Source organism: Miniopterus natalensis, chromosome 14, assembly GCF_054644295.1.
Source record: "Miniopterus natalensis isolate mMinNat1 chromosome 14, mMinNat1.hap1, whole genome shotgun sequence".
In the NCBI taxonomy this organism is placed as follows: domain Eukaryota; kingdom Metazoa; phylum Chordata; class Mammalia; order Chiroptera; family Miniopteridae; genus Miniopterus; species Miniopterus natalensis.
This window is the reverse complement of record NC_142094.1, coordinates 39,781,114-39,797,953: the sequence shown is the minus strand read 5'-3', so window position 1 is coordinate 39,797,953 and position 16,840 is coordinate 39,781,114. Positions and strand designations below refer to the sequence as shown.

Sequence of the window (16,840 nt, the reverse complement as noted above, 5' to 3'; positions counted from 1 at the left end):
TCTCCTGTGTCCTAGGTCAATGCTCAACCGCTGAGCCATGCTGGCCAGGCGTGAGGAGACTTTCTTTAATGGCCTATGTGTTTGATCCGTGTGCTTCCATTCTCTGCAAATTCTCTGGTCTGCTCCGTCATTTCCACAGTGCATTTTCCCATAAGTGCGAACCCCTCCAGCAGGTCATATCTGTGACCCTTATCTGCACATTTGTGTGTTTAAGCTCCCATGGTGAACAGGTCAACCAAGCCAAACAGCAGCTCCAAGCCAGCGCCTCCTCCAGTGGCAGCTTCAGGTAAAGTATATGTGTCATTTGGTGTGTTTTTTAAATCTCAGAATGATTACATTTGGGAGTTTAGTTTTTAATCTATTACACATAAGATAAACAACTGAGATCTGATATTAAGAAATAATCACTTGTATCTTAAAATGTCTTGATAAATGGTAACAGAAGACCTCGCCCTCGCTCACTGTGTGGTGGCACCAATGTTGAAGGGGCCCTCCCCACCCCTGACTGAGGGTGTCTGCATCATTCAGTCCTCAGCCCTCGCTCTTCTTTCAGAATATCGGGTGGTTAAGAGCTTGGGTTTTGAGCCAGACAGATCTGGGTTGGGATCCCAGTTACCAGCTGTAGCCCAAACTGTTCTGAAATTCTTGAACTAAATCTCTTTCTTTTGTAAGAGTTCGTGCAGTGCCTGAGGGCGAGGGCGGCTCCAGCTGCTGTGCAAGCCCCTAATGATAATGGGGTTTCTACAACAGCTAAAAGGCAGTTAAATCCCCCGGCTTAGAATGCCAACGCTGGGATCATTATGAAATAAGGAAACCCAGACGATACCTTAAAGAACTGGACCCCTGAAACCTATATAACCAATGTCACTCCAATAAATTCAATTAAAGAATCTTTTTTAAAAAATAATTAAGGAAACAACACACTGTATGTAAAACTAAAAAGGGAACGATGCATAAAGTACATGTTCGAGGAGCTTTGGTAAGCACCAGCTTGTCTAAAGCCTGCACTGTTATATCAAACAGTAACATACTTTTTTGTTCAATACAATTAAAACAAATCTTACTTTTCGCTTTTATCATTATGCTTTTGGCCACATCTCCCTCTATCACATGCCCCAAGTTGCCCTTGGAGCATTTCAGCCAAGAACTTGGCTTTGCTAGGAAGCGAGGATCCTGGCAGTGAGGGGGCACCAGGTTCTCCCACCCAGCCATGGCCTTGGGGCCAGCTTCAGGCCCAGACAGCAGAAAGGGTCGCTGGCCCATGAAACAGAGGAGTCATGCTCCATCCTCCAAGAGCACCCGCAAAAGCAGACCTCTGCTTCACTAGTCTTTCCCCAAATGAGGGAGAGACCGAGTGGATCCGCACGCCAAATCATGCCCCAAAGTAATGTTCTGAGGTCCTGGCTGGAGAGGAAGGTGCCTGCGGGGGCCTTAAATCAAATGGTCTTGGTTTTCAACCCCAGCCCTGCCACTGAGCCTCGCTGAGACTTGCTGTGCTCCAACTGATGCTAAGTGAGGCTTAGAGATGACCCATTTAAAGTGCCTGGCACAGGGCTCAGGTGCTGCGGTGGTTCATAACAAGGTGATAAAACAAAAACAGCAATAATCACATTCACTGAGTTCCTTTATGAGTTATAACTTTTCACTCATTTTTCATGTACAATTCAATTATTTTTGTAAACCGTTATTACATTTACAGAGTTTTGTAACCATCACTGCAATCCAGTTTTAGAAAATGTCCATGCCCACCTCAACTCTAAAAGATCCCTTCTGCCCATTTGTGGTCAATGCTGTTCCCACCCCCAGCCCCAGGCAACCACCAGTCTGTTTCTTGTTGCTATAGATTTGCCTTTTCTGAACATTTCATGTAGATGGAGTTATAAAATATGTAGTCTTTTCCATCTGGCTCCTTTTACTTAGCATAATGTTTTTAAACCTCAAATACTTTTAATCTCTTTCCATCAATATTACTTTCTATCTGGCTAATTCTGTACATTTTTAAAGCTGCCCTATTATCTTACCACAGTCACCCTGAGTTAGGTAAGGTAGGTGGTGGTGTCCCTGTTTCACAGAGGAGGAAACTGAGACACAGTGGCTTGGAAGAGGTCTCCCAGCCAGTTTTCTGGCAGAGAAATAACTAGAACCATGTCTTCCTGATGCAAGACCATAGGTTTCCACCAGCTCTGTCTCCCCCCACCACCACCAGAGGAGAATGGAGAATGGGCCTGCCCCCTGATCTGATCACAGAAGTTGTTTATAAGGAGGGAAGGGGAAGGAAGGCGTTGGCAGACTGTTTGGAGATATGAAGGAAAGGGAAGCTTAGTGGAAAAGCCAGGCAGTAGATGTGACAATGATAATAAACCCAGGCCAAATGAGCCCTTCGTATTTAAGGAGGGGGAAAACCTCTGGGAGGAAATTCTGACTTAGCCATTCTTTACACTTCCTTATTTTTCAGACAAGGTTTTTGTTCCTCTTTCCTAAAATCTTCATTAAAACCTATGAGTAGCACTTACCATGACTCAGCAAAATCACTTTTCATGGCTCAGCAAAATATCACTTAGCATGACTCAGTGAATTCGCTTATCATGACTCAGCAAAAATTGCTTACCATGACTTAGCAAAATCACTTATGACTCAGTGAGGGAAAAAATCATCATTTATGATGACTCAGCCAAATCATCTAGGTGACTCAGTGAAATAAAAAAATTTTAAATAAATCTATGAATAGCCAAGTGTAGTTCTTATTTATTGATTGATTTTGAGAGAAAGGAAGAGAGAAAGGCAGAGAGAGAGATATCTATTTGTTGTCCCATTATTTATACATTCATTGCTTGATTCATCGAACGCACAACCTTGGCATATCAGGATGACACTCCAACCAGCTGAGCTCCTCCGCCAGGGCCTAGCCAACTGTATTTTAAGTCAATCTCAGGTGTGAAGACTTAGAAGAAGAGTATCAATTTGATATAGTAGCTAACGAAACATAGCGGTACTCATACTACATACTAAGATGACAGGTTTTCCCCAAGAACCTCAACGTAACCACCTATACACGCTTAACTGAAAGTAACAAAAAATGTGCATGTATTTCTGAGCCTGCCAAAAGGGCCAGCCTCACTGTGACCGTCAGCCCCAGATTCAGGACTTGGAGACTGACCCGTGCATCTTTCTGTGCAGGTCGAAGCAGCGGGGCCTGGGACTCTAAGTCATCTTTACCTGCTGCGCCATCCCCACTGCCCAGGGCCGGGTGAGTACCTTTAGCTGAGAAGCAGCTCTGTTAGACTGCAGCCTCGCCGCTGCTGTGAGTGGGGTCCTGCCGAGAATGAGGAGGGGGGCTCCTCTCCACTGACCCATCCAGAAGAGCACGGCCGCCCAAGCTCAGGCAGGTGCACCTCACATCACAATAGATGTGATCCTGAAGAGTGTGGAAATGGAAGCCTGCTGCCCTGTTCTCCTCCACCCCCACAGCATGCTTCAAGTTGTCCTAGGGGTTTGAAATAAAACACTAGTAATCTTTGATGAAATAAATAATGAAATTAAAAAAATAGTAGTCTTTCCTCCCATAAACTTTTAGTTGAATCTTGAGTTCTTTGACCTTCAGTGTTCCATAAGACAGAAGTTCCAGCACCTGAATAATTTTGAGGCCCACTAGGCGGTTTCATCTTTACTCTCTACTCCTTTCAAGCAGTTAATGATTTCTAAGTGAACGTAGTTTGTGCAGCATTCACTGGGGTGTTCAATCAAAGCAACATGGCCAAGGTTCCTTTCAAAAGTGAGATGAGAAAATCACTGTCTTGTTGAACTTCAAAGGGCTTTGTAGACTGTCAGGTGAGGATTGTAATGTGCTAATATTACAGTGACCTCACAATTTTCTATTGGCTCAGTGGGTTGTCGTAAAAGCCCTTTTAAATATGTCTCAGCTGGCCTGTGTAAAGCAAAAAAATTCTTAATTTCAGGGGTATTTATTAACCAAAACTACACATTTCCCACATGGCGCCTCGTCTCTAAAATGTAGCAATAATATCCACTGTGAAGTTTAAGTAACATGTGAAGAGCCTAACCCAGTGCCAGGCATCTTAGAGGTACTTGGGAATTGTTAGTAGTCTTCCCCAATATTTCCAGCAGTCAGCCAAAAACAAAGCAAGAGAGGCAGACAGACGGTATTTAAAATAAACACCAAAGAGAAGCTTTAAACTTGAGCAATTTTAGATTCCAATCTCTACTGGAAGTAAAACAAACCAGAATGTTAGCTTAGGCAAACGCCTTCAGGACCACAGATCACAGTGACTTTCAAACTTCTGTTGGTCTCGGATTTTTCTGTTCGGAATGAAACCCCAGGCAGAAGCCTAGTAGAGAACAGCCACCTAGAAGCAGCGGAAGCTGGCATGAGGAGGTGCCTGCTGCAGCTCCCCTGCAGGGCCACACTCATGTCTCCAGGCGGTAGCCTAGGGGTGCTGTTGGAGGAGGGGGGCTCTGTGTCCACATTGAAACACATGTTCTTGTCCTCACTTTACAGATGAGGAAACTAACGCTCTGACTGGCCTCACAGCCTGAGATCACAGAGTAATTAGTAACAGAATTGGAACAAGAGCTCAGTTATGCCAACTCCCCGGCAACTGGCGCTCCTGTGATCTCCAATTAACCCGTCTGCCATCTGCAGTGGACCCTGTCTGAGGTGGGGGTGGTCACAACTAAATCCTGCTTCCCCCCCCCCCCCCCCCGCCCTTCCAGGAGTCTTCCTACACACTCGTATCACTTTCATTGCTCCAGTTTAAATTTGAGGAGAAAATGATAAGCAGTTGGCTCCACTTTCTCTTTTCGGGTTTTAACAAAGCCAATCTTTTTTTATCCCCTCAGGAAGAAGCCAGCTACCCCACTGAAGACGGTAGGTTAATTTTGCGCTTAAACACTCTTCATATTTCCCGCAGTGTTTATTGGCCATTTATTTAACGTTGACAACGCTTCCAGCAAAGGTGAACACAGCAATCTTAGCAACTGAAGGTGTTGCCTGGACCGTCCAAGAAAAACTTGGAATCCTCGTTTAGCCTGGGAAAATGCTGCCGGGAGGAGGTCATCCTCAAGCGACCCCGGCGGCTTCACTGGGAGGCAGACCAGCGGCCAGGCTCTCTGCCTCCCGCGACATCTGTCTTCCCCTCGGGGATCCCGTGTCCAGACCTGACCGTTGCGTATCAGGCACACTCAGGCCTGACTAAACTCAGGTTCTGGCCAGAACAAAGACCACCTGGACCAGCCCACTATTCAAGGAAGCCCACCTTGACCTGGTACCTACTCTGTGGCCTGACATTTATAATCACCCAGCAAAGCCCTGAAACGAGGCGGTGGGCCTGGGACGAGAGCCATGTGCGGGGTTCCCACTGTGCAAACATTACTGCCCTGCAGCTGCTGCGGGCATGGCATCCACCAACCCTGCCGACAGAGCGGGGGCCCCACACCAAGCCCACGCTGCTCCTCCCGAGACACCGCCAGTCATTGTCACTTCATGCCAGGCCAGCCTGGAGACTGCGCGCTTTCAATTGATCCTGTGATGTAAACAATGGCTATGCATCAGAGAAATGTTCGCCCCAAATACTTATTTTAATAATATTGCTTTGACTTTTATTTCCACATTGAACTGTATTGAATATCTTTGTTTTTGTTTTTTTAATAGACTCCACTTGCTTCTCAACAGAATGCCTCAAGTGTTTGTGAAGGTAAATCGATATTATTTTAAAGGTGGAGCACGTCTTCTAAATGTTATTTTAATTAAGGATTTGCATGTAAATGCCTTCTAAGTTCTTTCATTATTTATAAGGTAATTGTAAATATAAAACTCCATTTCTAAGCCAAGTAGCCTTCTCATTGCAGTGAGTAATGAGTGGCAGAGCTGGTCAGGACCTAGCTTGCCTGGGCGGCATCTCTGGAGTGGGTTACAGTCCACTAGCCCAAACCTGTCTGCTTGCGGACGGGCGTGGCTCGCCACAAGCAGCACCATGGACTTCCGCTGGTGGGCTGATTCAGAGCCACTCATGTACCTTACACTAATGGTTTAATTAAGGAATGAAACTTTTCAAAACCTGTTGATGTAAACCAGTTCTTTTGCTAAGTTTTCAAAATAATTTTTTCAGAGTTCAAATGTCTTAGTACATCTTCAAATGCTTTCTTTGTTTTATCAAAACCCTAAATCGTTACATAAATTTTTTTTATTAGAATGTTCCCATTTTAAAAAATATTAGTATTTGAAAAATCCTGGGGGAGGAAACAAAGAAGTAAGAAGCATCTATAATCTCAACACTTAAAATACTATATAAAAGTTAAAAGTCAAATGTCTGTGCCCATCTGATTCCACACTTGAAGATAACTAATGTTAAAAGCTTGGTGAGTCGCCTGGCTGGCTTAGTGGTTGAGCATTGACCTAGGATCCAGGAGATCAAGGTTGGATTCTCCGTCGGGGAACATGCCCGGATTTCGGGCTTGATCCCCAGCAGGGGACGTGCAGGAGGCAGCCGATCAATGAGGACTCTCTTATCATTGATGTTTCTCTCTCTCTCTCTCCCTCTCCCTTTCTCTCCGAAATCAATTTTTAAAAAAAGAGATCATTCAAAAAATATCATAGCTTATCAGTAAGAAATTTCTTGTAGTCACATCTTATGACTAAGATGTTAGCCGGGTGTGGTGACACCTGTGTGGACGCCATAGAAAGCAGGAGGTGCTAAAACTTGCTCATCTCTGGTTCCCACCTGAACTCACGCACTTAAAGGTCCAGATCCCAAGGGTTCAGTCCCCATGTACTTTACCAAGAGCTGAAAACAGAGGCAGGAGGGTATGCGTGTAACACTGGGGAGTGGGTGTCCTGGTCCTAACAGCACAAACACATCACCAGACAGACAGGTGCACAAACAGATGACATCCTGGTGAAAGATATCTTCATAGGAAGACATCTGGCCAAATCCAGTGCTTCTCGGTTGGTATTGCTGGGCTTTGGCATGAGGACAGACATTTCACTCTAATTCTAATATGCAAATTTTCTTGATGCAGAAAAACCCATACCTGCTGAACGCCACCGAGGGTCTAGTCACAGACAAGAAGCTGCGCAGTCACCAGTGCTTCCTCTGGCTCAGAAGTAAGAATCCTTTCCTTTAAAAATGAGTTTCCTCTGGTTGCTACAGGCATTGATGCCTGCATCGCTATACCACACAGGGGCACGGGCTTGTGGTGCATGGTAAAGATCTGACATTTCATTGCTTTGCAATTAAATTTTAAAGGGTGTTCAGTTTTTAAGTAGATAACAACTTTAAAAGAACTGCTTAGGATCTCAGACACCTAATACTATTGGACTTAACTAAAATGTAACCCGTTCATCGAGGCTCCCCCTTTTACAAAAGCAAAGGGAATAATTTTTCTTATCTTGAAGGTTTCAGCGTCTCTCCTACCTTTAGAGCTGGGTCGCTGGCCATTCCTGTTGATTCCCTGGTGATGGGTGTGTTCAGAGTCTTCACTGGAAACAGAATGTCAAACTTATTCATCTTGTGCTTTGCCCTTTAATTAATCTGAAATTCTTCCTTTCAGACAAGTCCACCAGAAACCCATACCTCTGCCAAGTAAGTACTACGAAGTCATGAAGAATAATATCGGGTAGTGGTTAAGGCTGGATCGTCCTGTCTGAGTCACCTGGCTTCTAACACAACACTGTCACTTCCACCTGGAGGGTCTTGGTATCCTTCTAGCTTGTTTCATCTGTAAAATGGGGCCAAGAATATTTTTCATAGAGTTGTTTTGAAAAGTACATGGATTTGAGATAATTTTTACTTTTTCATTTTTAGTATTGATTGAATATTTTACTAGTCATGCTAGTCATATTTTATTTTTTTTATTTTATTTTTTACAAAACCAGTACAACTGTTTTCAAAAGTTAAGTCAAACAGTTTACAGAGAGTACCTGGTATAATGCTTGGCACATAGAAATTCCTCAATAAATGATAGCTATTTAAGTTAAATCTAAAATACATTTTAATAATCATAAATAGATCTACAAAAGGTACCCTGAAAAAATTTGAAAAATACCTGGATAATTTTCCCAAGGCCAACATTACCTCCCCCTAAAAATATATGAATCAGATAAGTCAGGCTTGCAGAACTTAGCTGCCCAAACTTTGATTTGCTTTCTGTTTAATGTAGGGAAATAATAAAATAAAACAAACCCTACTTTACATGGGTAATTTGGAAACCATTCCAAAATAATCAAGATTCAAAAAATTCAAATACAGAGAATAGTTGTTATATACCAAAAAGTTTTTGCGCATTTACACTAAATGTAAATCAGATTTTTAGGTTTTAGTTTGAGTTTTCATGCATCTTAAATAAGTGAAACTTAAATACAAATTTCTTAAAATTCTGAATACAAAGTAAAAATGGTTGGGCTATAGCAGTTTTATGTTGCACTGTGTAAAGCTTTATTATACCTTTGATTGTTTGCAACCCAATTGATAACTATTTATTGACCACCTGCCATAGCCTAGACTCAGGGACTAACAGCAGTGAGTAAAACAGAGGCCCTGCCCTTACGGAGCATCTATTCTACTGGAGGAGAGAGGCAGAAAAAATAAACAACCACGTAAATTATACAACATCAAGTAAATGCTCAAGTGCTATAAAGAAAGAGAAAGCAAGGTAGCAGAGGATGTCAAGGCGAGTCAAGGCGGCAGTGAGAGCTGCTGTTTCAGACGGGCCTCGGGAAGGCCTCCTGTGCAATGGGTCTAATGGCTCCTCCCGCAAAGGCTGACGCAAGGACAGAATGAGCTAAGATGTGGGGAACAGGACAGGACTGGCGCGCCTTTATAGCTCGTAAAAGATCCCCCAACTGCCCAAACTGCAGAAGCCATCAACCATCTTGTAGTGCGTGCCTTGGGGGAGCCGAGCACCCTCCGTCTTCTGCTGCTCCCACACCCCCAGAACCGCCCAACCTTGCTGGGCCTGCCAGATCCTTCCTGCTCCCTCCTGCTGCTTTGAACTTCTGCTGACTCCTGTGAACTCCGAGGATGCTTTCATCTGAAGCACTCAGTTTGTCTAAACCCACTTCTCCCACAGATTTCACCTTTTTAAAAAGGACAACTCTGGTTGCTCTGGTCACCCTTGACCTCCTCACTTGCTTTCTTCAAACACATTCCAACTACTTCTTCAAATTATATCTGGAATCTAACAACGCTCACTACTTCCATTGATGCGATTTGTTCCAAGCCACCATTGCCTCCTGCCTGGGCTTGCAGAACACTGGACTGGCCTCCTCTCTCAGCTCTTGCCCCGTTCTATCTATTTCCAGCCCTGCAGCCACAGTGACCTTGTTAAAAGACAAGCAGATCACATTACTACTCTGTTCAAAACCCTCCAAAAGCTTGTTAAAGCTCAAGTCATGTCAAGGGGTCCACCAGGTCCTACAAATCTGGTTCCTTCATTACCTCCTGTCTGACTTTACCCCTTATTGCTCTCTCCTTTCCTCACTGTGCTCCAGGCACAGTGCCCCCTCTCTGTTCCTCAAATGCCAGGCTTTGCATTCACTGCTCCTTCTCCCTGGGACAGTCTTTCCTGGGATAGCACATGCCTCCTACCTCTCCGTTCACTTATCTTACCCAAGGGTCACCTCAGTGAGGCCTTCCTTCCCAGAAGAGCATTTTTTTAATTTATTTATTTTAAAAAATATATCTTTATTGATTTCAGAGAGAGGAAAGGAGAAGGAGAGAGAGAGATAGAAACATCAATGATGAGAGTCATTGATCGGCTGCCTCCTGCACGCCCCCACCTGGGGATCGAGTCCGAAACCCTGGCATGTGCCCTGACCGGGAATCGAACCCCAATCGCCTGGATCCTAGGTCGACGCTCAGCCACTGAGCCACGCCCGGCCAGTTCGAGCATGTTTAAATTCTTCTTGTCCAAGGCTATCTCCAGCCCCCTTCCCTCTTACTTTTCTCCATAGCGTTTATGACTCTAATATTATATATTTTTTTTTTTTTTTTACTTACGTCTTTATTGTCTCTCACTCCATTAAAATTTAAGCTCCAGGAGGAAAGGGCATTTTGCTGTTTTGTTAACTTGTATATTCCCAGTGCCTTGATCCATGGCAGGCACATAATCATGAATGAATGAATGAATGAACGAACGAATGAATGAATGAACACAGCTAAGTATTTTCTCTATTTCATGTGTTTTCACTCTTATACTGAGCTTATGCCTTAAGGAAGCAATTCTCAAACATTTTGGCCTTGGGACCATTTAACACTCTTAAAATCAGACCCCAAAAACTTTGGTTTACATCTTTCTATTGATACTGAATGTATTCATTACAACAGACATTTCAAACATATTTAGTAACCTATTAAAATATTAAACTCATTGCATGTGAACATAAATATTTTTATGAAAAATAACTATATCTTCCAAACAAAAATAATTAGTGGGGAGAGTGGCACTGTTTTACATTTTTTAAAAATCTAATGCCTGGAAATACAGAGACAACTGGATTCTCCTACCTACCTCACATTCAACCTGTTGCAATATGCTTTTCTGGTTGAAGTATATGAAGAAAACCGGGCTTCACAGAGCCATGTATTTGGAAAGACATGGCAAACCCCCTGAAAGGATCTTGGGGATTCCCCGCATCCGCAGACCATGCTTTGAGAACCATTGCTCTTAAGGATTTTTTGGTGTGTGTGTGACTTTTCAGTGTGTATGTCCCCTGCAGCACCTACCACAGTGTTGAGGTAAGGTCATAGTAGCTGCTCAAGAAATACTGAAGACCCATCGATTTTTCAAATCCCTTTCAGGATTTCCGGAAGGGAGCAGCCCAACTGTGGATGGCCCATTACCCAGCTTTACATCTAATTCCAATGTGTCAGAACAGGTATGAAATGAACTCTTATCATTACCAGTTAACTGCAGGAAAGGGCATGTCTTCTTATGAGAGAGTTTAGAGTGAAGCTCGAGAACAGACTATATTTTAAGTTGGCTTATGGGTACCCATTTGCTGATGGGTACAGAATACATTGGTTGTTTTCAGGTATTAAGACCTTGCTCCCTTTGTTCCTAGATGCCCTAAATAACAACTTGCGGTTCTTCAAAACTAGAAAAAAAGTGTGTTGCTTTTTACTGTTCTTCCTCTCACATAGCTTCTTTTATAACTACGTAATTTTTTCAGAACAGATCTGTGGGGGCATATGATATTCACACACATGAAACAGCACAGTCTACAAAGAGAAAGGACTCCCTGTGCCCTTGGGCAAGTCTAAGTTTTCTCAAGTGAAAATAGGGATGACAGCATTTATTCTCCTTGCCTTCAAACTAGTTACAAGAATCGAATAAGAGAACATTTGTGAAAACACTTTGGAAATTGTAAAGCACTCCACAAAGCAAAATCAATGAGATCACAATGGAAAGCGAGGTTGTAACTTACTTAGGAGGAAGGAATGAATGGTTCAGGAAGCAGGATTTGGTTCTTATGTTCAATGACTAAGGTTAGCAGCTAAGGCCAGATGGAGGAAAAGTCAATCACAGAACCCCATGATTGATCAAAGGAAGCATAAACTCCGCACAAATCACTGATCCGCATGTAGTCGGCCTGTCTTGGTAACGCAAAATCGGGCTTTTCCATGCACAGAAGAAGGTACGGTGTCATTGAAGGCCCATCTCATGCTTAACACCTCCCTCTACTTCACAGGAAGCTGATGTTCACTGTAAGCCGTGGTACGCTGGTGCCTGCGACCGAAAGTCTGCTGAAGAGGCATTATACAAATCAAACAAGGTTCGGCCACTTTTAAATCTCATATCCTGACCTCAGCCTATAGTAGGCCTAGTTGTTATCCTAATAATATGCTAATTAAATAACTGCAACAATTATGGATGCAGGGATCTTTTTTCTTTACTTACTCAAGAGGATCTGCCATTCCTTCCTCTCTTTCAAGCATCTCCCTCTTTGTTCCTCCATCTCACCGCTACTTGTCCTTTCATCTCAACAAACAGTGGAAGAGAAGAGAATCCAGGGGCAGAGCTCTGAAAGGCTTCGTGCTATGTGAGATCCATCCAGGAGTGAAAAGTAACGGGCTATTTTGGATCAATGCATGCAGTAAAAGATTGAGGTCAAGATGGCACAAAGTACCTGAAGAGAGATTTTTGGAGCATCTAAGCCCAGTCATGTAGGAACACTAGGGACAGTTTGGACAATCTAAGATTAAAGTGCCAATTTTCCCTTTCTTACTCTTCTCCCCCCTCCCATTTTTTTCAGTTGCACCCTTTGTCAGAATATATATTTACATACTATTTTTGCCACCCTTGTTTTAGTCCTAACTTTAGAATTAAACATATTAAATGCTTTCCATCATTTCCTTTGCTGGCTTCCCGTTATCTTTTTGTTTGATGAAGCTCACTTTGTACTAGATTCTTAGGAAGAACTGTGTTTACATTCCCTGAGTTCTTGCATGCACATTCAAAACTGTTATTTTCTTGCCCTTATATGTAATTTGATATTTTAGTCTAAAACTCTGCAGACTTTTTGTTTTTAAAGTTTAATAGTTTTACCAGAATATACCTCTGAGTTGATTTCCAGGTCAAATTTTTTCAGGTAAATGGAAGCCCTTTCAGTAAATAGATTTAAGTTTTCTCTTATTTCCAATATGTTGTCTTAAATTACAATCTTAAAGAGTACTTGTTTCATTGTTCTGTTTTTCTCCCTTAAGGACTCAAATCACATGCATCTTGGACCTTTTTTGTCTTGATTCCAACCACTCTGACCCTGTTGCTATCCTTTTTTTAAATCTCCACCCCACTCCCTCTATCTTGGTGGTTTCCATGTCTTCCTTCAGAGATTTATTTAAATCTTCATTTGAGGCAATTGTCCTTTGGGCATCTTGTAATTTCTTCTTCATTTCTGAGACAGGTTTGTTTTTATTTTCTTCGCAGTTTGATCAACTGTGGTTGGATTTTTCTTCCTGCTTTCTGTCCTTTTTTTTGTTCATCATTTTTGAATTTATGATTCTAGAATATTTTATAAAATATTTAAATTTGTAATGTTGTGTTACAGTTCTTATCTGCTTCAATATAAGTTTTGGGGGAAAGAATTTTCATCAGCTAAAATATTTTTATCCCCAACTTCTACTTTCTTCTTATAAGTGTTTTTGAACAAAATGTTTGATAACTTTTTTTATTCATATACTACTTGTGGACATGGTTCCTAGTTCAAGAGTGCCCTCTGGGTTTGACCTTAATGTGTCCCTTCACACATTTCTAAATCCTATAAACATAATTACCTTATTTAGTGCATCAAAAAGTACATTGATCTCACTCAGGATTTTCTGTAAGTATATATAAACATGTAAATATAAAATGTTATATTTTGTATAAGTATGTAGTTTACTGAAGTATTTTTTTTGGAAAATAAAACAAACATCAATAATAAAAATTATATAAAGAATTATATTTTGAATATAGGCATTTTTCATAAACTGATGTCCAACCCTTGGAAATATAAGTAATACTAACCATAATTATGTTTTTTGTTTAATAAACAGGATGGATCATTTCTCATTCGGAAAAGCTCTGGCCATGATTCCAAACAGCCATATACATTAGTTGTATTTTTTAATAAGCGAGTATATAATATCCCTGTGCGATTTATTGAAGCAACAAAACAGTATGCTTTGGGCAGAAAAAAAAACGGCGAAGAGGTCAGTAATTTCTCTTTTAATCCAACTCTATTACTATGTATTGAACACAATGGCATCGTACCATATTAGATGCTGTAGATGAGAAAAGGGGATACAAGAGCACTTGGTCGAAGGCTTGCACACGTTATAAACAGATAAAGTACTATGTTTGGGCAGAGTATCCTACGAGAGAACAGACAGGAGGAAAGACTGGCATGAGGTAAAGGCTACATTTTAGTCCTTTTACCCTGTTACTTAGTGGAGTCAGTCTGATTCAGTATTTTAGTCCAGGGACACATAAAAATCAAGATTGAAATGTCAACTAGAATTAATGTTGTAAAAATCAAGGTCAGCGTCCAGAGCTCCTAAGTCGAGAACTAGGATCTCAACTCAAATCCCAAGGTGGATGGTCAAGGAAGGATTAGAAGAAATGCAATAACCCGAGTTGAAGCATTAGGCTACACTGTTGGGCCAGAATGAAAAAAGAAGCAAGAAAAAAGCATTGCAGTAGGTCTCGAATACTAACCAACCGTGATTTCAACTCTTAATCTGGACCAAACTCAATGCTTACCACATCTCCGTTTCCCAGCTTGTTCCTATAAGTGAGCCCTGAAAATGGTCAGAAAGGGGGTGATACTTGTTCTGGTCTTGAAAGATAAGTTGAACTTGAATAGATAGAATGAAAGTTGAAACGGATGAGAAAGAAAATAGAAAGAACAATCTAAGCAAATAGAATTTTAAAAGTTCAAAAATGTTTATTTTCAGTATTCCTTCAGAAATAACTACACCCGTTCCAAACCCAGCATTTGTCAGTGAATTGTTAGAAAGTGTCATAATTTCTGAAGTGTATGTCTCCTCCGCTAGATGAGGCCAGGAACTAGACTACGTCTTGTTCATCTTTGTATTTCTAGAACCAGAGCACAATGGCTGGCTTCAGTGGATGCTTGATAAGTGCTTATTTAATGAATGAATCGATTTGTTGATTGAGTGGTTACAGGCAGGAGAACAGCATTTGTAAAATGAACTGAGAGGGTCATATGCCAATTAGGATACTCTTTATTTTGCTTTTTTAAAAATGTGGTAAAAAACACATATAATAAAATTTACCATATTAACGATTTTAAGTATACAGCCTAGTAGTGTTAAGTATACTTACGGTGTTGTGAAACAGATCTCCAGAGTTTTTTTATCTTACACATATGAAACTCTATACTCATTGAAAACTCTCCTTCCCCACTCCCCAGTCCCTGGCAACCACCATTTTACTTTTTATTTCTATGAATTTGACATTAGATACCTCATATAAATGGGATCGTACAATGTTTGTTCTTTGGTGACTGCCTTATTTCACATAGCATAATATCCTCAAGGTTCACCCATGTTGTAGCATGTGACAGGATTTCTCAAAATTCCCTTTTGAGGCTACATAGTATTTCATTGTATTATATATGACATTCTGCTTATTCACCCATCTGTTAATAGACACTTGGGTTACTTCTACCTCTTGGCTATTGTAAATAGTGCTGCTGTGAAAATGGGTGTGCAGATATCTCTTCAAGACTCTGCTTTCCATTCCTCTGGACATATATCCAGAAGTGGGATTGCTGGATCATATGGTAGTTCTATTTTTAATTTGGGGGAGAGGTGGACCACCATGTTGTTTTCCGTAGAGATTGCATCATTTTATAATCCTACCAGCAGTGCACAAGGGATCCAACTTTTCAACATCCCTGCCAACACTTTTTTTTTTTTTAAATAGTAGCTATCCTATTGGGTGATATTTCATTGTGGTTTTGATTTGCATTTGTCTGATGGTTGGTGATGTTGAGCATCTTCTCATGTTTGTTGGCCATTTGTATATCATCTCTGAAAGAAACACCTATTCAAGCTCTTTTCCAATTTTTAAATCAGGTTATTTGATCTTCTGTTGTTGAGTTGGAGTTCTTCTTCATTATTCTGGATATTAACCCCTTATCACACACACAATTTGCAAATATTTCCCCCCATTCCATAGGTTACCTTTCACTCTGTTGACTGTGACCTTTGATGAACAGAAGTTTTTAAGTTTGATGTAGACCTATTTGTGTATTTTTGTTTTTGTTGCCTATGTTTTTGGTGTCATATCCAAGAAATCATTGTCAAATACAATCTCATGAAGATTTTCTCCTATGTTTTTTTCTAGGAGTTTTTATAGTTTGGGGTTTTATTTTGCTTTTAATAAAGTCTCAGATAATTAGAAAATGCAAAAGTCTTGAATCTGAAAACACAAACACTGATCAAGGTTAAACTTGAGTTTTAAAATATAGATTGTATTATCATTTAACAGCAGTTAAACTTTAGCAGGTCTGCTTTTCCCTACTCACAAAAACCTTCATTCTTACTGCAACCTTACATATCTTTCTAAATAAGTGCTCCTAATAGTAGTAATCAGTGGTAGGAGATGGTGATAATCCTGGTAGGACAGAGTGACTCTGGACAGGTGGTTTCATTCTAAAGCCTCCCCAGTACTTCTGTAAGGCTTAAGGGTGGGTGAGGGAGCTGTCCTCGTTAGAGGTCCTGAAATTCTCTCCTATAAATACTGAGCTCTAAGGGGCTCTGGACTTCCTTGTTCTGCTAGGAAACTCTGGTAAACAAGGATTCCTCTTGGCCTAAAGAATCTTCATCCCTACCTCAGAATGGATAGATCAGAGCTTTATCTCTCTCTCCATATATCCAGCCTATGGATACCAAAATAAATAGTATATTATTATAATGGCATCTGAAAGTACTGACAGAATCCATTAAAATCCTTACTTAAATTATCCGTAACAAAAATATTATTTCTTCCATATACTGAATATCTGAATGGAAAATGAGAACTTTAGTTACATGATGTCAACCATGAGGATATTTTGAAAAGTCTGTGTCTGTGGGTGTATATAGGTAGAAAAAGTAACCAATTAACTGTTTAACTTTTTTTTTTTTAAGAATTTTTTTAACATATATCTTTATTGACTTGAGAGAGAGGAAGGAAGGGGTAGACAGAATCATCAGTGATGTTGTCATTGATTGGCTGCCTCCTGCACCCCCCCCCCCCACTGGGGATCAAGCCCACAAACTGGGCATGAGCCCTGACCGGGAATCGAACTGTGATCTCCTGGATCCTAGGCCGATGC

The 16,840-nt window shown here is 41.2% G+C and overlaps 1 protein-coding gene across 1 annotated transcript in view; it reads left to right on the top strand.

The window, feature by feature from the left end:
• Positions 1-16,840, top strand: part of BLNK (B cell linker) — a 58,942-nt gene that overhangs the window by 40,170 nt on the left and 1,932 nt on the right. The window contains exons 8-16 of the mRNA XM_016219984.2: positions 215-286; positions 3,178-3,247; positions 4,858-4,885; positions 5,669-5,711; positions 7,036-7,120; positions 7,567-7,598; positions 10,815-10,891; positions 11,705-11,788; positions 13,551-13,706. Coding sequence (XP_016075470.2) covers positions 215-286; positions 3,178-3,247; positions 4,858-4,885; positions 5,669-5,711; positions 7,036-7,120; positions 7,567-7,598; positions 10,815-10,891; positions 11,705-11,788; positions 13,551-13,706 — 647 coding nt within the window. The remainder of the gene's footprint in view (positions 1-214; positions 287-3,177; positions 3,248-4,857; positions 4,886-5,668; positions 5,712-7,035; positions 7,121-7,566; positions 7,599-10,814; positions 10,892-11,704; positions 11,789-13,550; positions 13,707-16,840) is intronic.